This window comes from Rhinatrema bivittatum, chromosome 2, assembly GCF_901001135.1.
Source record: "Rhinatrema bivittatum chromosome 2, aRhiBiv1.1, whole genome shotgun sequence".
In the NCBI taxonomy this organism is placed as follows: Eukaryota; Metazoa; Chordata; class Amphibia; order Gymnophiona; family Rhinatrematidae; genus Rhinatrema; species Rhinatrema bivittatum.
In genome coordinates, this window is record NC_042616.1 from 659806114 (window position 1) to 659831828 (window position 25715).

The 25715-nt window shown below is 44.4% G+C and overlaps 1 protein-coding gene across 3 annotated transcripts in view; it reads right to left on the minus strand.

The window, feature by feature from the left end:
• ARFGEF1 (ADP ribosylation factor guanine nucleotide exchange factor 1) overlaps positions 1 to 25715 on the minus strand; it is a 626657-nt gene that overhangs the window by 9980 nt on the left and 590962 nt on the right. For all 3 annotated transcript variants that reach the window (XM_029591432.1, XM_029591431.1, XM_029591434.1), the window contains 2 exons: positions 8571 to 8710; positions 1377 to 1545 (listed from right to left, as the gene is read on the minus strand). In XM_029591432.1, the coding sequence (XP_029447292.1) occupies positions 1377 to 1545; positions 8571 to 8710 (309 nt within the window). The remainder of the gene's footprint in view (positions 1 to 1376; positions 1546 to 8570; positions 8711 to 25715) is intronic.

Here is a 25715-nt window from a genome sequence, read left to right on the forward strand (position 1 = left end):
TTTGAGGAGGTGTTTAAGACTCGTGTGGAGAGGGGGCAAAGTTTGTTGGCAATGTCTTCTGTGAGGCTGTTCCAGGATGCTAGAGCAGTGTTAGGGTCTGAACAGACTAGACTTGGAAGGGCTGATGATAATGCGTCAGCTAGTTCGTCATTAGGGCAGATTTTTCTGTATGTTATGGTGGTGCAAGGGGTGTTACATGGGGGAGGGGTGTTACATGGGGGAGGGGCTTTGGTGGAGAGGAGGCTTTCTATGAAGCAATGGTCGGACCATGGCACCGGAGTGCAAGTGGGTGTGTTAGTGGTAAGGATGTCAGAGGTGATAAACATCAGGTCCAAGGTGTGTCCAGCTTTGTGTGTGAGAGATGCTTTGATTTGCCGGAAGCCTAGGGCAAGGAGGGATTGAATGAGGGTCTCGCATGATGTGGAGAGGGGAAGTGAGTCTACATGGAGATTAAAATCTCCGAGGATAATGGAAGGGATATCGGTTTTTAACCATTCAGCAATAAATTCAATTAGGGGGGAAGGGTTGGTCTCGAGGTAGGTGGGTGGGGCATAAACTAGGCAGATTTGCAGGGTAGCTGCTCTAAAAAGGCCTATTTCAAGGTTGGGTGGAGTGATAATGCGGACAATTCTAATCAATACAAATGCCTGTAGATTGGCAATCACAACACAGTTAAAACTATCATACCGACTGGCACCTTGCTGGCATTATCTAAATGGTATGAGAGCAAATGGATGGCCGCTCCTGATTTAGCCTGGGAGAAAGTGTGGAGGCATGTTCACTTCTACTCTATGTGCCAAATGAGAAGAGTTTATAATAGCAGAGGCTCAATACCTGGTTATTTTTAGATGCCTTCAGCTCACTGCCAGAATCTCTGATCTCTTGACTGATGTTTGCTACTTAACCTTCACTACACCCTGCTTTAGATCCAAGATACCCCTACTCTAAGTCTATCTCAACATCTGCATCATTGTACTTTGCACTAGTTGCTAATGTGCCTATTTTCTTCTTCCAAGCCCTATTTATTCGTTACTCTCCCCTATTTATTGTAAACCAATAGTGGTCTAGTTTTAAACTTGTTACCTCACCTGCCTCCCATTATTACTGATCTATTTATTGTTATACCACATACCTATTTAGGCATGCTAGATATTTTTTATATACTCTTTGCCTACTGTAATCCTCACACTATATGGCTCCCTGTTAATAGTGATGTACACTATGACCATTGTAAATCTCCTTTCATGTTGCAACATGCTCTGAATTCTTCTGCTGGAACAGCGTGAGATACATGATGATGATGGTAACACTAGTTTCCTATTTAATTCACCAGCAATTAACTCATGAAAAAAATGTTCAAAAATAATACAACTTACCTGCTTTCCAGAGAGCAGTTCTTTGTTCATTATTAGCATTAAAGGCTTTAGCAAATCTGTGTGATTCAAGCAAGCAGTCCAAAAGTTTGAAAAGTTGCTGTGATGTTAAAAAGCGATACATCCCTTGGTCTTGAGTATCAACATGAACATCAAAGTCCACTGCATCTCTCTGTAAGAAAATCAATTAAAATAAGTTATTTGAAATATTCAAAAAAATCTCCAGATCTAATAATAAGACTGGAGATTCCCACTTTTGCTAAAATAAACCATAATCTCGCAATCATCTCAACTTTCTCATGGATGATAAAACATGCTAGGACTACTGCATACATCTACAGTTCCTCTTTAATGACTTTAACCACACAGCAGTCAATATTCAAAGGCATTTATTCCGATAACTTTTCAGTTATCCAAACAAATGATGATTTCTGAATAGTCACCTTTTCTCTGGATAAAATTTATTTCAGATAAGTGAGAAGCATTTCAGGGATATTCCAGGGTGAAGTTGCATAAGCTGAATAATTTATCCAACTACTTACAGATGTGGCCAAAAGCAGGGATAAAGTTATCCAGAACTGTGTTCTCAGATAAAACTTTAACCTTAACTGGTTAGGTGGCAAGCAGGAAGAAACAAAAACACTAAGCAGGCTTTGTGGCCTGATCCTCCTCTTCCCCGCCAATATTTTGAAAAAGTTAATGTAGAATGTGGCAGGCTTGTGGTCTGAGCGTTTTGTGATGCCAGCAATGCACTGGGAGGGTGCTAGATGGGGCAGAAGGGTTAGGGTTGGGGTACTGGGGGAGAAAAGGAGGGGGCCATAATTAATTTTTATTTTTTTGCAAAACCAAGAGGGTAGGGGGAGCGATCTGCTGCATTCTACATTATCTATTTCAAAAGCTTTGAGAGATATTGGGGATGGGTGGGAAGAGGGCTGGCAAGCCTAACATTTGGCTCCCTTGGAAGGGGATGAGGGATCAGGCAGCCAGGAACACTTGGTTGATTTTATTTTTCTTCCCCTACTTGCCACCTAACTGGCTATATTCTTTGAAGGTTAAAGTTATCTGGCTACATGCACTCGGATAAATTTAATACCTAATTGGTGATATTCAAACATAGCAGTCTAGGTTTCAAAGTTATACAGATAGGTAAACCCAGATTATTTTATTTGAAGATATTCAGTGAGATGTTTATGCTGCTGATTATCCCTATTTTATCCGGATAACTTTAGCCAGGTAAATTATCTATTTGATGGGGTATTTTTAAATATTCACCTCGCAGTGGCTGGAGTTAGAATTTTATGACTTACACATACACAAGAATTTAGAATTAGCTCAGACTCCGCATGTTCCGGGCAAAGCATGACTTTCAGAATTGCTGTTTTTGAAATTTTAACAGTGGTACAAATTGTTTAAAAAACAAACAAAAACAAACTAATTGCAAGGACAAAGTACTTTAATAGGTTTCTACATGCTACTCCAGGAGAAAGCAGAGTTGCTTACCTGTAACAGGTGTTCTCCTAGGACAGCAGGCAGTCCTCACACATGGGTGACATCATTAGATAGAGCCCGGCACCGAAAACTTATGTCAAAGTTTCTAGAAACACTGAGCATGTCCAGTATGCCACTATCCACGTGACCATGCGGGGTCCCTTTTCAGTCTCGAAACATAGAATTACAAAAAAATAAAATAAACACAGGAGAAACCTAACTCTGCAGGGTGGCAGGTAGATTTCGTGAGGACTAGCATCCTGCTGTCCTAGGAGAACACCTGTTACAGGTAAGCAACTCTGCTTTCTCCTAGAACAAGCAGGATGGTAATCCTCACACATGGGTTAATCCCTAGCAATAAATCAAACCAACGACTGTGCCAGGTGTCAACAGGCACAGCAACAGTGCTGCTGTTGGAAACAGAGGGAGACAGCCTGAAACTAAACATGGGCCTTAGGTAGGAAGAATTGGGTTTTACAGCAGAAAGAGATTCTGAAGACAGACTGGCCAAAGCTGCTATCATGTCGGCCATCCCTGTCCAGACAGTAGTGAGCGGCGAACATATGGAGAGAACTCCACGTTCTAGTCTTGCAGATCTCATCCATGGAGACCGCTTGCAAGTAGGCCACAGACATTGCCATGACTCTGACAGAATGAGCCTTGACATGGCCTTCAAGGTGCAGTCCCGCCTCAGCACGGCAGAAGGAAATGCAAATCGCCAGCTAGTTGGTCAGAGTCTGCTTAGCCACCACAACTCCCAATCTATTTTTATCAAAAGAGACAAAGAGTTGCCTGGACTGTCTATGGCCTGCTGTCTGCTCCAGGTAGAAAGCTACAGCTCTTGCAATCCAAGTTGTGCAGAGCCCAATCGCCCTGGTGCGAATCAGGCTTGGGAAAAAAGGTGGGAAGGATGATTGACTGGTAAAGATGAAATCAGTCACCACCTTAGGCAGGAATTTGGGATGAGTACGCAGAACCACCCTATCAGGAAAGATTTTTATGTAGGGTGGTTACATCACCCAAAGCCTGAAGCTCACAGACTCTGCACGCTGAAGTGACCGTGACCAAAAACATGACCTTCCAGGTCAGGTACTTCAGGTCACAGGAGTGCAGTGATTCAAAAGGAGTCTTCATGAGCTGGTCCAATACTACAATGAGGTCCCAGGCTACAGCAGGAGGGCAGGTCCGATGTACTGGCTGAAAGATGCTGAAGGGTCAACTGAGCCACAGCATCCCACACTTTATCACCGGGAAAAATAGTGAAAACTATTCTAAAGATCAAAATCGTAGAGTATATAGAAAGACATGGTTTAATGGAACACAGCCAACATGGATTTACCCAAGGGAAGTCTTGCCTAACAAATCTGCTTCATTTTTTGAAGGGGTTAATAAACAAGTGGATAAAGGTGAACCGGAAGATGTAGTGTATTTGGATTTTCAGAAGGCATTTGACAAAGAGGAGTAGGCCTAGTGGTTAGAGCAGTGGGCTACGAACCAGGAGACCCGGGTTTGAGTCCCACTGTTGCTCCTTGTGACCTTGGGCAAGTCACTTTACCCTCTATTGACTCAGGTACAAACTTAGGTTGTAAACCCTCTGAGGATAGGGAAATACCTATAGTACCTGAATGTAATCCATTTTGAAGTGCTGAAAAAAGTGCGAAAAGCGGAATATAAATTTTAAAAAAAGTCCCTCATGAGAGGGTTCTAAGAAAACTAAAAAGTCATGGGATGTCCTTTTGTGGATGTCCTTTTGTGGTGAAAAGACAGGAAGCAGAGAGTAGGATTAAATGGTCAATTTTCTCAGTGGAAAAGGGTAAACAGTGGAGGGCCTCAGGGATTTGTACTTGGACTGGTGCTTTTCAATATATTTATAAATGATCTGGAAAGGAATATGACGAGTGAGGTTATCAAATTTGCGGCTGGTACAAAATTATTCAGAGTAGTTAAATGGACTGTGATACATTACAGGAGGAACTTGCGAGACTGGAAGACTGGGCATCCAAATGGCAGATGAAATTTAATGTGGACAAATGCAAGGTGTTGCATATAGGGAAAAATAACCCTGCTGTAGTTACACGATGTTAGGTTCCATATTAGGAGCTACCAACCAGGAAAAAGAGCTAGGCATCATAGTGGATAATACTTTGAAATCGTCGGCAGTGTGCTGCAGCAGTCAAAAAAACAAACAGAATGTTAGGAATTATTAGGAAGGGAATGGTTAATAAAATGGAAAATTTCATAATGCCTCTGTATCGCTCCATGGTGAGACCGCACCTTGAATACTGTGTACAATTCTGGTCGCCGCATCTCAAAAAAAGATAATAGTTGCAATGGAGAAGGTACAGAGAAGGGCAACCAAAATGATAAAGGGGATGGACAACTCCCTATGCGGAAAAGCTGAAGAAGTTAGGGCTGTACAGCTTGAAGAAGAGATGGCTGAGGGGGGATATGATAGAGGTCTTTAAAATCATGAGAGGTCTTGAACCAGTAGATGTGAATCGGTTATTTACACTTTCGGATAATAGAAGGACTAGGGGGCACTACATGAAATTAGCAAGTAGCACATTTAAGACTAATCGGAAAAAATCTTTTTTCACTCAACGCACAATTAATCTCTGGAATTTGTTGCCAGAGGATGTGGTTAGTGCAGTTAGTGTAGCTGGTTTCAAAAAAGGTTTGGATAAATTCTTGGAGGAGAAGTCCATTAACTGCTATTAATCAAGTTGACTTAGGGAATGGCCTCTGCTATTAATGGCATCAGCAGCATGGGATCTTCTTGGTGTTTACCCAAACCAGGTTCTTGTGGCCTGGTTTGGCCTCTGTTGGAAACAGGATGCTGGGCTTGATGGACCCTTGGTCTGACCCAGCATGGAAATTTATGTTCTTGAAAGGTTCTCGCTGGTACATGGTAGGTCTGCAAGGTTCTTCTGGACCTCCAGCTGGCAATCGGAGGCTTGAAGCCAGGCCATCCTGCGGGCACCAATACCAGCTACTGTGAACCTAGCTGACATTTTGAACAATTCATAGCTGGGATGTACATCGTGCTTGCCACATTTCAAGCCTTGCTGGACAAGTTCCAAGAAGGCATCCTGTTGCGGTTGAGGCAGACACTCAGATAACTCCTGTACTTGCTTCCAGAGGTTCCGAGAGTACTGCATCATGTACTGTTGATAAGAAGCAATACAGGCGATTAACATGGCGCACTAGAATCACTTCATACCCCACGCTCTTTGCTCCCAATATGGAAGGGCTGAGGTATGGGTATAGGAAACTCTTGGCCTTTTCCTGGATCAACTGACTGATATGGGAGTTGGCGTCTTTCGAACCCCAAGGCGTGTTGAACCATATACAATGCATCGGCCTTATTGTTATAGGGTGTTCCCAAATCCTAAGGAGCAATTCCTTAAAGATGTCATGGATGGGAAAAGCCACTACCTCCTTGGGGGCATCAACAAATTGGAGAACCTCCAGCATCATGTGCCTGGCATCCTACTCCATCAGAAGCAGAAATGGAATGGCCTCTGCCATGGCATGGACAAAGTCCGCAAACGTCAGATTCTCAGGTGGAGACCGACGCTGCTCCGGTGGAGGGGACGGGTCTGAAAGAAGATCTCCTGAGTCATCCGAGGAAGATTTGGAAGTATCATCTCCCATGGGTCATAAGAGGCGTCTTCCTCACTAAGGTCACCTGGAGACACCAGTGGAGGGCCCCCCTGCCCAGGCCCCTCAGCTTGGGCACTGAGGGCACCTGGGGCATCAAAACACCCGAAGGACCGAGAACCAGAGCAGGCAATGCTGGTCACAGTACCAAGGACCCAGACGGTGCCATGGGCTGGGCCAGTTCATCCTCCTTGGAGGAACCCACGATGTGAATCGTACTGGAGGGAGGAGGCAACAGTGGTTGTTGGGATATTGAGGTACCCCCTGGCACCATCACTGGCTGCATAGGCAGGATGCCGAGGAGGACTTCGAGGCACTCTAGCAGCGGTGCCAACATTGAGGGTGCAGGCTCTGGCACGGTGGTTCGATGCTATGTAGGGCTCAGACCACCGCCAGTTGCACCCTGCATTCTGGCTCCTCTTGAAAGGCCGCCAAGGACAGGATGGACGGAGGAGGGGGAGGTGTCACCAGACCTCCCTCAAAGCCCCGAGGGAGATCAGTGCCTGGGATGGCATCGATGGGGAATGCCTGGGAGTCCTGGGTTCGATAGAGGTCAATGCCTCCTCTCCACGGGGTCACTTCGGGGGCATCACAGCGGGCACTGGTGCCGACCCGAGTCTGGTGCCATGCAAGGATGACGACCGGTGACAATGCTTTCGAGACTTCCCTTGGTGCTCAGCCCGGTCTTTCCCCAGTGCCGAGGGTGATGGAGACTATCCCGATTTCTTGGAGTGGGAAGATACTGACGAGCCGATCCCCAGCCACTTTCTCCTTAGAAGGCCCTGGTGGGGGAGTAGACAGCGAAGGTTTGGTGTCCATAGGCTCTCCACGGCCTTTTGGAGTTGATACCCCCCAACACCGGAGTCAAAGGTTCAGGATTATTGGAATCGAAGAGCTTCTCCATCTTGTCCAGATGGGTGCGATGGCCTTTGGGGATCATCTGGTCCCAAAAACGACACCTCCTGATGTCATGTGATGCCCCTAGGCAGAGGATACAAACCTCATGCGGATCCGTGAGGGTCATAGTCTGTGGACACTGGGGACATTGATGAAACCCCAACGTCATTATGAAAAAGATTCGGCGAGCAATTGATGACCAACAGCTACTGAGCGAGGGAAACTACCGGGAATCGACTGCACAGAAGGGAAAAAAGCTTACAGTGCTGCCGAACTAAGCCGGTAGGAGAAGAGGGACCCAGAAATACTTGAAAAAATACTTGAAAAAGAGCAGAGTTCCACAACCGCAAGACAATAGCTCCACGGAAAAGAAGAGATTGAAGAGGGACCCCATGTGGATAGTGGCATACTGGTCATGCTCAGTATGCCATTCAAAGTTTCTAGAAACTTTGATTTAAGTTTTCTATGCCAGGCTCCATCTGATGATGTCTCTCATGTGTGAGGACTACCATCCTGCTTGTCCTCGGAGAAAATGAAGATAGTAAGAATGGACAGAACAGATATTGGGAATATTTTTCTTAACTGATTATGTAACGTAGGCCTGCTTTTTGCAAAAATCTTTGACACACTTAGATTAGTGCAAACTGATATATCAAATACCATCAAGATAGAAATAAATTCCTCAACCCTGTAATATTTACTTCTTAGCTTTCACAAAGTGTCCATCCCACATACTGATATAGAACTGGCATTCTATGAAGGTTCAATGGAAGTCCATATTTAGAAGCATATAGCTGGATAACTCAGAAGTTATCCAGCTAAATGAATATTTGGGCAATTATCCGGCTAAAATTTAGCTGGGTAACTTAGGGGGTGTTCTGGGGAATTTCAGGGAGGTAAGTTAGCTAGCTAATTCTGGTTGCGCCAAAGAGCTATCTTAAAGTTGGCTGGATAAAGTTATCTGAATATACCTCCAAAGTTAGCTAGATACCTTTATCTGGCTAACTTTGCTATCTGGACAGTGAATGAATATGGACCTCTTCATTATTTACTAGTTTCTGTTAGAAGTCCTGAAAATTACACATCTTCAGTTCACGTGATACCAAATAATGTAATTCAGCACAATATTTAGGAGGTGGTACAAAGTGATACCTGTGCAGCTGCTAGATTCTCTGCATCTTCTTTTTTACTGGTAACCGGGAAGAACACAATGCTGTCTATTGTCTGAATGAGTTCTAGTTGTACAACACATTTAATCAACAGCGCTGCAAACAATTTCTGCTCTGAGACTCCTGTGGTTTAAAAAAAATATATAAATCAGTTTGGTTTTATGTTAGTAAGAAATCAAACATTTGCTCAATGCCATTTCAGAATTCTGGAAACAGTTTAAAGATTAGTGAACTGACATTTAGGAGACAACTGGGCAGGTAAAAAGTCAGCAGTTGCTTCCCCACCCCCCCAGATTTTGCAAAAGTTATCAAAGAGAAAGTATACATGTACTTTCCCTTTGAAAATTGTACAAGAAAAAACGTATCATTTATTTATTTATTTAAAACTTTTCTATACCGTCGTTTAGTAATGCACCATCACAACGGTTTACAATTAGGCATGTAAATAAGTTTGGTTCATAAATTATCTAGAGGGTGCCAATAAATTTTTGGTTACATGTTTCAATAACATACTCTATATGGAGAGTGGATTGGAATTTCCATTTATACGATTAATAGGATAATCATATACGTTTTATATTGTCCATAGATTTGCACACCTGTTTTTCTGTGGATACTGTTTCTGGCCAGAACAATGTGCATAGTTTTAAAATCCCCTGACCTAATTCCACCCTGTGACCACCTCAATGAAAAAGAAGGTAAAAGTGTGTTACTTTTTTTGCATAAACTATTGCAAATTTTTTTAACAAAGTCTAAAACAAGTAATTTGGTGAATCAAAAGCATCAAATGATTATAAAGATACCAGTTTAAACCCACCTCTCCCCATACCATATGAAAGGAAATTTTACACAAAGCAATAAAGGCTACTCATTCCAAGGTAGGCACCAGATAGAAATATGTAAAAGCAGAATAAACAAAGCACATCCTAACAAAACAATATATAAAAAGCAAGTGAAATCAAATGAGGTGAAAAATAGGCACCATGTCCAATCAGCAAACATTAAGAAAATCGAGACTCCTCTGGCAAAGACTTTACAAGGAGATTCCAAATCCTGGTGAAGCTCCATAAAAAGGATGGAGATGTCAAGTGGCTGGACTGTGATTCCAAGCAAAGCAATTTGACTAACTTCTTGAGCCACAGGTCCTCCATGGGAGAATCCGAGTCTAACCATTTCAATAAATACATTGTATGCCCTCAAGACAACATTATATCAGAACACATTCCCATCCTTCCCCAAACCCAAGGTGTCGAAATACATGCCCAACAAATGCACCTCAGCTAGAGTGGTCTTCCACCATCAACCCACAGAATGAAAAATACATTCCCAGAAACAATGAATTTGTATACATTCCTATAACCCATGAATTAGGGTAGCATCTTGTTGTCACTTTTATCCATATACAGAATGGGCAATTTCTGACAGATGATTTCCCCAGGTAAATGGCTTTTGATTGATTGCCCTCTTAAGGGTTAAGAGTCTAGGGCTGTGACTCTGGACTCTAATCATAACTTGTTGGGGTCTGTGACCTGGAGCAAATCACATTACCTTCACATGTCCCATCACTAGTGATAATTCTTGCAATTCTAAAGTTACATTTCAACACAGCCAAAAGCAAGCTGTTTGTGCTGAAATGAACAGTACAATGCTTTTTTTATAGCATTATAAGCCTTAATGGGTAAAATAAACCATCTCTTAAAAAACGTATTCTTCCTGTAATTCAGCAATTCTATTCATGCCCATTAATAGTTCGCTCATAAAAAAGGTTTTAAAAAAATTAACAGTCTAGGGTTAGGGAAACTGAGGTTACACAATAACATTTTCAATCTTTGGTATTCTCAAAGAAAATACAATGCTAAAGTTGAAAGAGATACGATTAGGAAGTATTGTAAGCTTTGTTTTTGGAAGTCTGTAAAATAATATATCAACTGTGAGTAATAAGTCAGAGGTTAAAAACAAAAAAAACAAACAGATTTAATTGTCTCTACGCAACCTGTCCAAACCTCTGGCCACCTTGATCACATATGGCAACAGATTCCATGGATTGTGTGTTGAGTGACAAAATATTTTCTACGATTTGTTTTAAACCTGCTGGCTGTTAGTTTCATGGAGTGGTTTTTTTTGCTATTTGAAAGGGTAAATAACCATCCCCATCCATTCCACCACAATCATGATTTTTTAAACGTCTATCATATCCCCTCTCAGTCACCTCTTTTCTGAGTTGAAGAGCCCTAACCTGTTTAGCCTTTCTTCATACGGGAGATGTTCCATCCCCTTTATCATTTTTGTTGCCCTTCTCTGTACTTTATTTAGTTCCACTTTAAGAACTTAAGAAATGCCTTGCTGGGTCAGACCAAGGTCCATCTATCCTCTCTCTGATACCAGCCAGTACAGGACATAAGAGCAAGCAGATCCCAAAAAGGAGATATATTTCTTGTTGCTCACTCCCAGGGATAGCAATAGCTTTCTTTAGTCTACCTGGCTAACAATGTTTAATGGCCTTTTCCTCCAAGAACCTGTCCAAACCTCTTTTAAACTCGCCTTGCTAGTTGCCTTGACCATGTCCCTCTGGTAACAGATTCCACAGCTCCATACTGCTTTGGGTGAAAAATGTTAGAATTATTTGGAAAAGAAGAGAGAATAAAATTAATATCATCATAATGCCTCTGTATCAATCCATGGAGTAACTGCTCCTTGAGTATTGCGTTCATGTCTGGTTGCCCCATCTCAAAAAAGACATAGCCTTTTCTGATGACATGGGTTACACCTTAACCAGGGTAGAACCTACCAGCTGGCACTATCATTTAAAAAGAAGATAGAGCAGGTTTTAAGTAGACCATGGGTGAAAGCCAGTAGTCTCTGGGCTTCCAAGATGGTAATTTTAAACAATGTCCACACCTCATGCAAACATTTAACCTTGGCAATCACTTCTTTTAGATTTTTTTTTTAATTTCTTTATTTTATTCTGCAGGATATAAACTGCACTCTGGAATCTCTGAGGCCAATTTTCAAAGGTTTTAAGGGACTAACTTTGGGAGTTAAGCTCCTAAATCTGAATTAAGACCATAAGAACATGCCATACTGAGTCAGACCAAGGGTCCATTAAGCCCAGCATCCTGTTTCCAACAGTGGCCAATCCAGGACATAAGAACCTGGGCAAGTACCCAAAAACTAAGTCTATCCCATGCTACTGATGGTAGTAATAGCAGTGGCTATTTTCTAAGTTAATTAATAGCAGGTAATGGACGTCTCCTCCAATAACTTATCCAAACCTTTTTTAAACCCAGCTACATTAACTGCACTAACTACATTCCCTGGCAACAAATTCCAGAGTTTGTTGAGTGAAAAAGAACTTTCTCCGATTAGTTTTAAATGTGCTACATGCTAACTTCATGGAGTGCCCCCTAGTCCTTCTATTATCCAAAAGAGTAAATAACCGATTCACATTTACCCGTTCTAGACCTCTCATGATTTTAAACACCTGTATCATATCAGCCGTCTCTTCTCTAAACTGAACAGTCCTAACCTCTTTAGTCTTTCCTCACAGGGTAGCTGTTCCATCCCCTTTATCATTTTGATCGCCCTTCTCTGTACCTTTCTCCATCGCAACTATATATATATCTATCTATCTATCTATATATATATATTTTTTTTTTTTTTTAAATTTTATATTTATACACTTTTACATTATTTCAAGAACAAAATCTTGTACAGAAAAAGAGAAAACCTTTCAATCATACAGAAAACTGTATTTTATACAATATTTCAAAATTAAACCAGAAACACCTTTTTACAGTTCCTCTTCTAGAGATCCACTATAGGGGGAGGGAGGATCTGCCAGACCCAAGGAAAATAGTATCTATACTAAATATAACAATTACCAGATGAAACAGTACCATATATTTTCATAGAGGACTTAGGGCCCCTTCAATAGGTGCGTCAGCTGTTGATAAAGCCTTACCCACTAGGAATTGGGTTAACTGGGGTGGATCAAAGAAAACATATGTATTTTGTAAATTGTAAATACTTTACCACGCATTTGCCAGGATATTTGAGGAAATATCTCGCCCCAATTAACAAAACCTGAGGTCTCAGAAGTAAAAAAGCTTTCCTCCTCCTCTGTGTCTCTCGAGAGAGATCAGGGAAGGCTCTGACCAAAAGCCCAAGAAATCTTACATTTCTGTATTTTATACTCAATCTTAACAACCTTTCTCTGTCTGTGTCTGAGGAAAAAGTCACAATTAAGAGTTGCGGGAACTGCCATATCCGTATCTGATGTTTCTAAAAGTGCTGTTATATTAAGGGGTTGATTATCTACAGATGCCAAAGTCTCAACTTCTCCTTCTTGATTTACTGCTTCTACTTTAGGTTTCGATAAGTAGAATATTTTTGCGACCGATGGAATTTGGTCCTCTGAAATTTTCAAGATTTCCAACATATATTTATTTAAAACTTCCCTTGGGGATCTCATTGGCAATTGAGGGAAATTTATATACCTTAAATTTCGACTCTTCGCATAGTTTTCTAAGTTTTCTATCTTTGAAACAATAGTCTTATTATCTCTTCAACATTGATTGCGTTTGTTGAATCATTTTTATCTCAGTCCGAATAGTTGCAGTTTGTTGGTCCAAATCCAAATTTGCCTTTTCAAGCACTTCCAACTTCTTTTCATGCCCTTTAATTTGTTCTCTTACTGGCATAAGTTGTTGTAGTACATTTGTTCTCATTTCATTTATGGCTTCCCACAAAGTTTCAAAAGAAAACACAAGAGGTCTTACCAATGATGAAATCTCTATTGCGGGGGTAAGAACAACAGCAGCTGAAGCTACTCCTCCCGTGGCTCCATTTCCTTCACCGCCTTGCCCCAGCACTTCAATGGGGCTAGATGCCGCTGTTGGGACTTCTCCAGACCTCGCTGGTGAGATCTCCTGCACACTTCGGTCGGAGATTCCTTCCCCTGGATAAAGCCCACCTCTCCCGGCGGCAGGGTTAAGCGGAGGGGTCCTCTCCGCGGGACTCAGAGGTGATAATGAGCCTGGCAGAGAAGGGCGCTCAACTTCCCCTCCCCCACTCTGCAACGGCTGGTCTCCCGCTGTTCTAGTACTGCGTGTGACATGGGCGTCCATCGGGCCAGTCGGAGCACTCACCAAAGGCTCTGCGAGATAAGAAATCCTTGGTTTGTGCTTCCTTCCCATTATTGAAGAAAAAAGAAATCGCAAGAAAATTTTTTTTTCCAATTGCACGAGGACGCTCTACACGCCAGCACTCATCCGGTGGCCATCTTGGATCCTTCGCAACTATATATTTTTTGAGATGTGGTGACCAGAATTGAACACAATATTCAATGTGCGATCTCACCATGGAGCGATACAGGGGCATTATGACATTTTCCATTTTATTCACCATTCCCTTTCTAATAATTCCCAACATTGTTTGCTTTTTTGCCTGCTGCAGCACATCGAACCGACGATTTCAATGTATTATCCATATGATGCCTAGATCTCTTTCCTGGGTGGTAGCTCCTCATATGGAACCTAACATCGAGTAACTATAGCATGGGTTATTTTTCCCTATATGCATCACATTTCACTTATCCACATTAAATTTCATCTGCCATTTGGATGCCAAATTTTCCAGTCTCACAAGGTCTTCCTGCAATTTATCAAAATTCACTTGTGATTTAACTACTCTGAATAATTTTGTATCATCTGCAAATTTGATTACCTCACTCATCAGATTCCTTTGCAGATCATTTATAAATATATTGAAAAGCACGGGTCCCAGTACAGATCCCTGAGGCACTCCACTGCCCACTCCTCTCCACTGAGAAAATTGTCTATTTAATCCTACTCTCTGTTTCCTGTCTTTTAGCCAGTTTGTAATCCAAGAAAGGACATCACCACCTATCCCATGACTTTTTACTTTTCCTAGAAGCCTCTCATGAGGAACTTTGTCAAATGCATTCTGAAAATCCAAATACACTACATCTACTGAATCACCTTTATCTACATGTTTATTAACCCCTTCAAAAAATTAAAGCAGATTTGTGAGGCAAGACTTGCCGTGGGTAAAGCCATGCTGACTTTGTTGCATTAAACCATGTCTTTCTATATGTTCTGTGATTTAGATATTTAGAACACTTTCCACTATTTTTCCTGGCACTGACGTCATTTACACTAATGAAAAAGAAATTACCAGGTAAGTAATTTCTCCATTTCCTAGCATGTAGACAGATGGACATAGGACCAGTGGGATGTACCAAAGCTATTCCCCAACAGGGTTTGAGGCTGTCTGCAGTCCATTCAACACCGCATATGCAAAGGCTGCGTCCTCCAAGGCCTGCACATCCAGACCATAAAACCTGGAAAAAGTGTGTAAGGAGGACCACGTCACAGCTTGGCATATATTGATGGGAGACAACAGACTAACCTCTGCCCATGACACTGGCTGAGCCATAGAGGAATGAGCCCTAACCTGAGTAGGCAATGGCTTTCCAGCATCCACATACGCGGCCGTGACCACTTCCTTAATCCAACGAGCTATGGTAGCCTGTGAAGCCGGAGCGTCCTGCTTACTCCCTCCATGGAGAACAAACAGGGGATCCGTCTTTTGAAAAGACTCAGATATTGCACGACAAGACGCTTAACATCCAAGGAGCACAATTGGCAAAATTCCTTCGCATCCCTGATCTCATCCAGGGATGTCAAGGAGATGGACTGATTCAAATGAAAGACCGAGACTACCTTGGGCAAGAAGGATGGAACAGTACCCAGCTGTAATGCCCCTGGAGTCATCCAAAGGAATGGCTCCCGGCAGGCCAATGCCTGCAGCTCAGAAACCTGACACGCAGAACATATAGCCACCAGGAACACAGTCTTCAATGTCAACAACCGTAAGGAAAGGCCACACAGTGGTCAGAACTCAGGACCTGCTAAAATGTCCAGCACCAAATTAAGACTCTATAATGGAACCGGTAACCTCAAGGGAGGCCTAAGATGCTTCACTTCCTTCAAAAAACGGGCCACATCAGGATGAGGTGACAAGAAAACACCATTCACCAGCCTTCTGAAACAGGCAAGATCCGCAACCTGCACCTTCAAGGAATTAAGGGCCAAGCTTTTATTCAATCCATCCTGCAAAAAATCCAGAATGAGAGGGATCTTAACTGAACGAGGAAGAACACCCTGCTCCTCACACCAGGTTTCAAAAACTCTCCAAACCCGCACATAAGACAAGAAAGTGGAGAACTTGTGAGCGCAGAATAAAGTGGCAATCACCGTAGAGGAATAGCCACGCTTTAACAGGCGAGCCCTCTCAAGGGGCAAACCATAAGACAGAATCGAGTGGATCCTCGTGAAGAGCCAGTCCCCTGCTGAAGCAGATCGATGTGCGGCGGAAGTAAGTCATCCCAAATCCGCATACTACAGATGCCTGGGCCAGTCTGGCGCCACCAGGAGTACTAGCCCCCGTGGCTTTCGATCTTGCGAATTATCCTGCCCAAAAAGGGCCATGGAGGAAAGGCATAAAGCAATCTGTCTTCTGGCCAGACCTGTACGAGAGCGTCTATTCCCAGGGACCACGGATCACTCCTGTGACTGTCGAAGCAAGGAACTTTCGCATTTCGACAAGTCACCAGCAGGTCTAGGAACAGAAGGCCCCAGAGATCCACAATCAGCTGAAATGTCTTGGCTGACAACAACCACTCTTCTGGGTCCAGATTCTCTCTGCTGAGAAAGTCCGCTCTTACGTTGTCTTTTCCTGCAATGTGAGAGGCTGAGATCATCTGCAGATGACCGTCTGCCCATTCCATCAGCTGGTCCATTTCTTGTGACACTTGCTGGTTTCTTGGTTCCTCCCTGGTGCTTGATATAGGCCACCATCGTCGTCTTGGTCTGACATCATGCAAACCACTTGATTCTGCAGCCTACGGCTGAACTGCAAGCATGCCAGCTCTATAGCCTGTGTCTCCAGGCGATTGATGTTCCAGTGGGACTCTTCAGCATTCCAGCACCCCTGGGCCGTTAACTCCAGTGTTCTCCCCAACTGTGGAGACTCGCATCTGTTGTGAGTACCAACCAGGCCGGAGAGGACAAGGGAACTACCTTTCTCATATGATTCTCTTACAACCACCACTGGAGGAGGGAGCAGATTTCCATTCGCAAGTGGAGCCGAACAATCCTGAGACTGCAGGTTCCAACGAGATAGCAGAGAGTGCTGAAAAGAACACATATGCATGCCCTTGCCCATGACACCACTTCCAGGGTAGCTGCCATCAAACCAAATACCTGTAGGTAAGACAACACCGCACATGCAAAAGCTGCATCCTCTTGGTCTTGTACATCCAGATGGTAATACCTGGAAAAAGTGTATAAGGAGGACCAAATTTGCAGCTCAGTAAATTTTAACTGGAGACAAAAATCGAAGCTCTACCCATGACACTGCCTGGGCCCTAGTGGAATGAGCCCTAACCTGCTTAGGTAATGGTGCTCAGCATCCACATACGCGGCTGCAATAATTTCCTTAATCCAGCGAGCTATTGTAGCACGCGATGCTATCTCATCCCGTTTACTCCCACCACGGAGCACAAACAGCTGGTCAGTCTTCCTAAGAGATCTAGAAACCTCCAAATACCTCAACAGATGTCACTTGACATCTAAGGTCCTCAACAAACGATATTCTTCCACATCTCTTTTCCTATCAAGCATCTGCAGAGAAATCAACGGATTCAAGTGAAAGTATGAAAACATTTTTGGTAAAAAAAAATAAAAGAGAACAGTTCGCAGCTGGACTGCCCCCAGAGTCACTCGTAGGAATGGTTCCCGGCAAGAAAAAGCCTGCAGTTCAGAAACTATGCGCAGAACAAATTGCCATCACAAAAATTATCTTCAAGGTTAATAACCTCAAGGAGAGGGTACGCAGTGGCTGAAAATTGGGACCCGCCAAAAAATCCAAAACCAGATTAAGGTTCCACAAAGGCACTGGCAACCACAAGGGAGGACGAAGATGTTTCACCCATTTCAAGAACTGGGCCATATCCAGATGGACCGACAAGGGTCCATCATTCACCTGGCCCCGGACACCGTCAATAGCCGCCACCTATACCTTCAAAGAATTAAGGGCCAAGCCCTTAATCAACCCATCCTGTAAAAAGTCCAAAATGTGCAGTTTCTTAACCAAATGAGGATGAACTCCTCGTTCCTCTCATCAAGCCTCAAACACTCGCTAAACCCGAACAAAGGCTAAGGGGGTTAAGAACTTCCGAGCTCAAAGCAAGGTGGAAATCACAGCAGTGGAATATCCCCATTTCAGCAACCAAGCCCTTTCATGGGCCATACCTTAAGACAAAATTGAGTCGGATCCTCGTGAAGAATAGCCCCCTGTTGCCACAGATCTCTTTGGAGCAGAAACTGGAGAGGAGAGCTGGACAAGAGTCTCATGAGATCTGCATACCTCAGCCTTTTGAGCCAGTCAGAAGCCACCAGCAGCACCATTTCCATCTGCCTCTTGATCCTCCGAACCAACCTGCCCAATAAGGGCCACGGGGGGAAGGCATACAGAAGCTTGCCCTTTGGTCACTCTTGCACTAAAGCATCGATGCCCAGAGACTTTGGATCTCGCCTGCGACTGAAGAAACAAGGAACCTTCACATTGAGTGACGTCGCTAGCAAGCCTACTCAAAGTAGGCCCCAGAGGCCCACTATGAGCTGGAATGCTTCGTCCGACAATTCCCATTCTCCTGGATCTAGACTCTGTCTGCCGAGAAAATAGTCTTACCCATTGTCTTTTCTCGCAATATAGGAGGCAGAGATCTCTTGCAGATGTACCTCCACCCATAACATGAGCTGGTCTATTTCCTGTGACACTTGTTCGCTCTTGGTGCCTCCCTGGTGATTGATGTAAGCCACTGTTATCGCATTGTCTGACATCACTTGGGCCACTTGACCCTGCAAGCGGTCAGTGAACCGCAAGCATACCAACCACTTCCAGATGATTGATGCTCCAGTGCGACTCCTCTGCACTCCAGTGCCCCTGAACCATCAACTCCTGACAGTGAGCCCTCCAACCCTGGAGGCTTGCATCTGTCTTGAGCCCCAGCCAGCACAGAGCTTGCAAGGAAATTCCCTTCCTTGGATGGTTCACCTGCAACCACCATCTCAGTTGGATATCTATCTTCACTGGTAACTGAAGCCATATCAAGTAGTCCTGAGACTGTGGACTCCTTTGGGCAAGCAGAGCGCGCTGAAGAGGATTCATATGCGCCCTTGCCCACGGAAACACCTCTAGAGTGGCCGCCATCAAACCGAGCACCTGCAGGTTAGACCATATCATTGGGAAAAATGCTTCTATCAATAGCCGCACTTGAGCCATCAGCTTCTGAATGCGGATCTCCGGATGAAAAACCCTGCACCTTGCTTCATATGTCAAAATGAACACAGAAATACTCCAGTGTCTGGGACAGATGTAAATCGCTCTTGACCAAGTTCACCAACCAACCTAGCTCTTGCAGCAAGGAGACCATCTTGCATGAGGCTTGAAGATTCTCTTCCAAGCTTTTGGCCTGAATTAGTCAGTTGTCTAGGTACAGGTGGATCAGAATCCTATCCTCTCTCAACGCTGCTGCTACCACCACCATGTCCTTGGAGAAGGTTCTGGGAGCATGGCCAACTGAAGGGGAGTGCTTGAAACTGATAATGGCGCCCCAAAACAGCAAACCACAGAAACCGCTGATGCTCTAGATGGATGGGAATATGTAGATATGCCTCTGACAAATCCAGAGATGTAAGAAACTCCCCCGACTGTACTGCAATAATCACCAAGTGTACTGTTTCCATGTGGAAATGAGTCACTTGTAAATGATTATCAACTCTCCAAGACCAGGATGGGCCAAAAAAGAACCCTCCTTCTTGGGCACAACAAACTAAATGGAATAACAGCTTGTATTTTCTTGTGATTTGGGCACTGGAATCATGGTCGCAAGCACAGGAGCCTTGACAACGTAGTCTTCACTGCCTGCCTCTTTTGCGGGGAGCTGCAGGGAGACTCCATGAAGATGTCCCGAGGAACGCTGAGAAATTCCAGAGCATATTCTGTCCCTTATCACCTCCAGAACCCAGGGGTCTGACGTGATCCTGATCCACCTCCAATAAACAGAGGCATATGACCCACTATCTCCCGCTCCGGGAGGTGGGTTGGTACACTTTCATTGAGGGGGTCGGGAGGCACTGCTTTTTGAGCCTGCACCCTGTCTGGGCTGCCTGGGTTGAAAGGAATGAGACCTACCCAAAGGTAGTGAAGCCGCTCCTCTGTAGAGTTGAAAACGTCTGAAACCCCTAGTACGGCCTCTCGTGCCGAACGAGCATGGTGCCTGCTTCTTACCTTCTGGTAACCAAGGAACTTGGGACTCACCCCTCTTATCGGCAATGTTTTCCAACTCACTCCTAAATAAGTGAGATCCTTTAAAAGGCAATTTTGTAAGATTAGACTTTGAAATTGTAGCAGCCAACCAATTCCGCAGCTGCAGCTGACGTCTAGCCGTTATCACCAAAGCCACCCCTTTGTTAGAAGTATGGACCAGGTCGCAGCCCGCATCGGTCAAAAAGGCAGCTGCCGGTTCCATCACTGCCCTGGAATTCAAACCAGTCTCATCGACCTCTTGAGATAGAAGCAAACAAATGTGGGCCACCAGGGAGCAGCAAGAAATTATTTTCAAATTCATTGCCATTGCTTCAAAGACCTGCTTAAGGTAGAAGGAGGAGCGGCATTGAAGGATGCTAAGGACAGCCTCAATTCTCCTATCCTGAGCATCCTTCAATGCCGCTCCTCCTTCTACAGGAATGGTCATCCGCTTGGTGACGGAATACATCAGCGCATCCACTTTCGGAAAACACAACTGCTCCCTTGCCACCGGATCTAGGGATACAGACCATCTAAGGCTCGTCCCCTTTTAAAATTAACTTCCGGAGTGCCCCATTCAAGATCCATCAACTCTTGAATAGCATCCATAATGGGGAAGAAACATGATGCTTTATGCAAAGTAACCAAAATAGGATTTTTCTTTGGCTCAGACCTGGGATCAGTACCAGGAATTCCCAACATCTTCACTGTCTCAGAGATAAGCGCCGGCAACTCATCTCTATGAAAGAAGCGCAACATTGTTCTATAAGATTCCAACACTGGAAAAATGTCCCTATCCTACAGGGAGTAAGGATCACTTTCCTAATCCATGCCATCTGGGTCCTCATCTGTGTGACCTGTGACAGCCTGAGATGCCTTAAGATATTTACCTGCGGCACCAGCTTTGTGAGATTCCGTAGCCTGTGAGCCTGAACTTTCAGGTTTGGACAGTTCTGCCGAATGTGCCTGTAGAAAAGATTGCAGCCCCTGAGAAAAATTCCATCCAAGTCAAGGCGGAAGGATTCATACCAAAACCATGGGTCGTTGGTCCAGCACCCACAGCATTCCCTTCTCTGCTGATGAACCAGTATGTACCAGGAGTACATCCTCTCTCAACTCCGCTGCCACCACTACCATGACCTTGGAAAAAAATTCTAGGTGCGATGGCCAAACCAAAAGGAAGCGCCCAAAACTGATGACACCCCAAAACCATGAAATGCAGAAATCATTGATGCTGTAATCAGATGGGAATATGCAGGTATGCCTCAGACAATTCTAGAGATGTCAGCAACTCACCTGACTCTACTGCCATTATCACTGAGCACAAGGTTTCCATATGAAAATGAGTCACACGCAAATGATGGCTGACTCCTTTGAAGTCCTGGATGGGATGAAACGAGCCCTCCTTCTTGGGCACAATGAAATAAATGGAATATTGGCCCGTATTGTGGGTACTGGAATCAGAGCATGCAGGCTGAGGTGTGTGAACAATGCGCACTCCGCTGCCTGTCTCTTCTGTGGAGAACTGCAGGGAGACACCATGAATACATCCCAAGGAACACTGTGAAACTTCAGCACTTAGCCATCTCATATCACCTCCAAAACCCATTGGTCTGTAGTGATCTCGACCCATCTCTGATAAAAAAAAAAAAAAAAAAAAAAAAAAAAAAGAGAGAGATGACCTCCAATCTCCTGCTCACAGAAATGGACCAGCAAACCTTCATTGGGAGGCTTGGGGTGCTCCACTTCTAGAGCCTGCTCGCCGTCTGGGCTGCCTGGGATGAAAGGACTGAGATTTACCCAAAGGTTGAGTCCTCTGAAAGGCCACTCCTCTGTAGAGCCCAAAACATCGGGACCCCCTAGTATGACCTCTGGAACTGAAAGAATGTGGAGCTTGTTTCTTATCCTCTGGTAATCGAGGAACCAGGGAGTCACCCCACTTTTTGGCCATTTTCTCCAGCTCACTTCCAAACAGTGAGCATTTAAAGAGCAACCTCATAAGGTTAGACTTCGAGGTTGAATAAGTTGATCAATTTCTCAGCCATAGCAGATGCCTAGCCACAACTACTGAAGCCACCCCTCTGGCCGAAGTGCAGACCAAATTGCAGCCTGTATCTGCCAAAAAGGTGGCTGCTGGTTCCATTTACACCAGACTCATAGACCTCCTGAGAGCACAGGAAACAAGAGCAAGTCACCAGGGAACAACAAGAAGCTATCTGTAAGGTCATTGCCATTGCCTCAAAGGCCTGCTTAATTATAGCCTCAAATCCTTTTGTCATATGCATACTCTTCAAGCTGCTCCCCCTTCAACGGGAATAGTAGTTCGCTTGGTAATGGCACAGACAAGCACATCTACCTGCATTTCTATGCTTCTATATGCATATACAGCATTGCTCTCTGCTTCAATGGCAGGGAGAAATGTGGAAAAGAGGATTTACATTCAGACAACATCCAACAAGGCATTGATCTGTGCAGTCTGGGTAAACAAAGAAGCGTGGGGGTAACTTGCTTGATGCGGTAGTTAATACCCTTAACAATTAAGCCTTATACTCACCTTTGATGCAACTCCAACATTACTCTCTGCATCAATGGCAGGGGGTGGCAGGAAATTTGAACCAAACAGTTACCAACAAGGGCCCTGAATTTGGTAGTCGGTGAAACAGCTAAGTATGGGAAAATATGTGTGGGAACGTGCTGGGTAGACTGGATGGGCCAATTGGTCTTTTTCTGCTGTCATTTCTATGTTTCTACCTTCAGAAAACCCAATTGCTCTTTCACAACCAGATCCAGGGGGTGCAGTCCATCCAAGACTATTCCCCCTTTAAAATTTGTTTCTGTGGCGGCCCATTCAAGATCAATTAATTCTTGAATAGCCTCCATAATAGAAAAGAAACAAGAAGCTTTACAAAAGGAAACCAGAATAGGATATTTCTTTTGCTCAGACATAGATTCAGTCCTAGGTACTCCCAGCATCTTCAATGTCTGGGAAATGAGATCCAGTAACTCATCTCTATGAAAGAATCGCAACATAGTTGTATAAAGTTCCAATTCCGGAGAAATTTTCCCATTCTCCAGGGAATAAGGATTGGTCTCATCATCCGAGCCATCTGGATCCCTAGCAGGAAAACTGGCTCCAGGTGTACTCTGACATTTACCTGCAGCCCCAGGCACGTGGGATTTCATTGTCTGTGACTGGATAAGGTTGGCCGGGGCCAATGACTGCGCCTGAAGAAAAGACTGCAGTCCTTGAAAAAATTCCACCCAAGAAAAGGCTGAAGGATCCATGCCAAACCGGGGGCAGGTGTCCTGAATCCAATGAACTACCTTCCCCTGCTGACGAAGCAGTTAGGGGAGCCCCAAGATCAGGCAACTCTTCTGCAGCTTTTTCTCCATTTGCACACCAGGCTGGGAAGAACTGGGCTTAGTAAAATCAGAGGGGTATAATTCCTCCTGAGCCTCCAAACAGTGATGATACAAGTTAGAAGGAACGCCAGGCTGAGATGCCTAAATATGACATGCCACACACAGGGCAAAGTGCTTAGGTTTCTTCGCTATAGGTGCCATCAAATAAGGCACACAATACTGTGCTGAAATAAGCACCCAACTTGAGCTCCGACAAGACGCTCAGGGAATGCGAGTAAAAACAAGCACGTTTGTGCGTATGCACATAAAAAGGGCGTGTGCACACAATTGGGTGCCCTGGTAGGTGCTCCTATGCTAACTAGGCGCCCAGTTAGGTGTACAATCAAAATGCACAACAGGCCATACAGTTGGGCGCACAAGCCACGACCCGAGGGAACTGAAGAGGGCAGTATATGGCGCACAAAAAACGTGTGAAGGCACCGAAGCAGCCTACCAAGCGGCAAACTAGCTGAGCCTTAGAGTGGGGCCTAGCTGCAAGGGCTTTCAACCTGCCAGGCTGCCCCTCCTGATCCTTGAACATCACTGGAGTAAGGAATGGCCAGCAGATTGCTCATCGAGCACGGAGACTGGATTTGGTGGGGGGAATCTCTAATCAACTCCCCTTCTTTTTTCAATAAATTTTAAAACGTTACCTGATCTCAGCTCATACTGGCTCAGTACAAACAATGTCTCCGGCTGCGTGGGAGAGGGTATATACTGTCACTGCTGCGCTCGGCTTCCTGCACTCGCTTGCCTTTCAGCGGTGATTTTTTTTTTTTCAGCTAAATCCACGCCAACTCAAAAGCCAGCTACCGGACCAAGGCTCTCATCTGAGGGACCATGGAAATCACTTCAGGATTTCTTAATTCGGGGAGGAACCTTAAGGTATCACCACAGGAGAGCGGGACAAATTAATCTCCTTCTTTTCTCCTAAACTTTAAAGCAATTCCCAGTAGGGAGATGCACATCCACCATCTGCTGGAGATGGAGAATACTGGCGGGCTGATGTCACTGCAGGGGTATATATATATACTGAGATGCCAACTTTCCCCCATCTCCATTTGCTGGTAGAGGGGCATAACTGACTGGTTCTGGATTAATCTGTCTAGATGCTAAGAAACTACTCATTTACTAGCAAATATTAGAATTAAAGAGCATACTACTCTGATGCTTAAGAAATTTCATTGGCTTCCTGTATCTTTTCAGGTAAAATGTAAAGTTTTATCATTGATCTTTAAGATATGAAAGGGAGTGAGCCCAAGATATCTAAAGCAGGGCTTCTAAAATATTTAGCCAACACAACCCAAGTCACAGCCCTCTTCACCTCCCCCAACATTAACCACCTTTCACAGTGCCCCAAGAATTCACTCTCTTCTAGTCTCACTCCTTTATAGCATTTACCTACTTTCGCTCCCCACAAATAATTGTTACCTAACTATAGTTCTAGATGATTTCTTCCTCCCTTCTGTTGTCAGCTGAGTCACAAGTCCCTGCAATATTGATATCTAGGGCCTGGGGCAGAGTCCACTTCCAAGAAAAATCAGAGAAAGAGTCCTGTACTCCAGGCAGCAGGTGGAAGAGGGGCTGGAGCAGACATCAGAGACTTCTCCGCCATTAATTCTTGCTCTGCCTCTCTAAGTACTGTCTGATTACATGGGCCCATGGGGAAGTTCATGCTGGGACTGCCACCCTTGCAGCACAGGAAAAACTTCTCCAAGGCTTACTGGTTGAGAAGCACTGCCTTAGAGGAAAGGCAGGAGAGGGGGAGATAAAAATGATATGAGATGAGGCATTTAAATGCCTCCATTGTATCATTGTACAATGGAGCTGGGATCTTAATGAGCCAGAGCCTTGCTGAAATTAAGTGCAATTTTATTTTGTTATTTACCTGTGCTTAATGTAATAGGGCATTATATTTGCAAAAGATGGTGCCTTGTCTCAGGCCGATACAGGAAAATGCGCGGAAGAGCCGGTGAGTGCCCGCTCTCCCAGCGCGCACACAGGCCACTCTCCTGGGTGTGCGATTCAGAAGGGTGGCCTATGCAAATTAGAGCCCGCGGTAAAAGGAGCGGCGGCTGTCAGCAAGTTTGACAGCCGATGCTCAATTTTGCCTGTGTCGGTTCTCAAACCCACTGACTGTCACGGGTTCGGAAAACGGACGCCGGCATAATTGAGCATCCGTCGTCCGACCCGCGGGCCACAGACCAATTTTTAATTTTTTTTTTTTTTTTACTTTTGGGGCCTCCGACTTAATATCGCTATGATATTAAGTCGGAGGGTGTACAGAAAAGCAGTTTTTTCTGCTTTTCTGTACACTTCCCCGGCGCTGGCA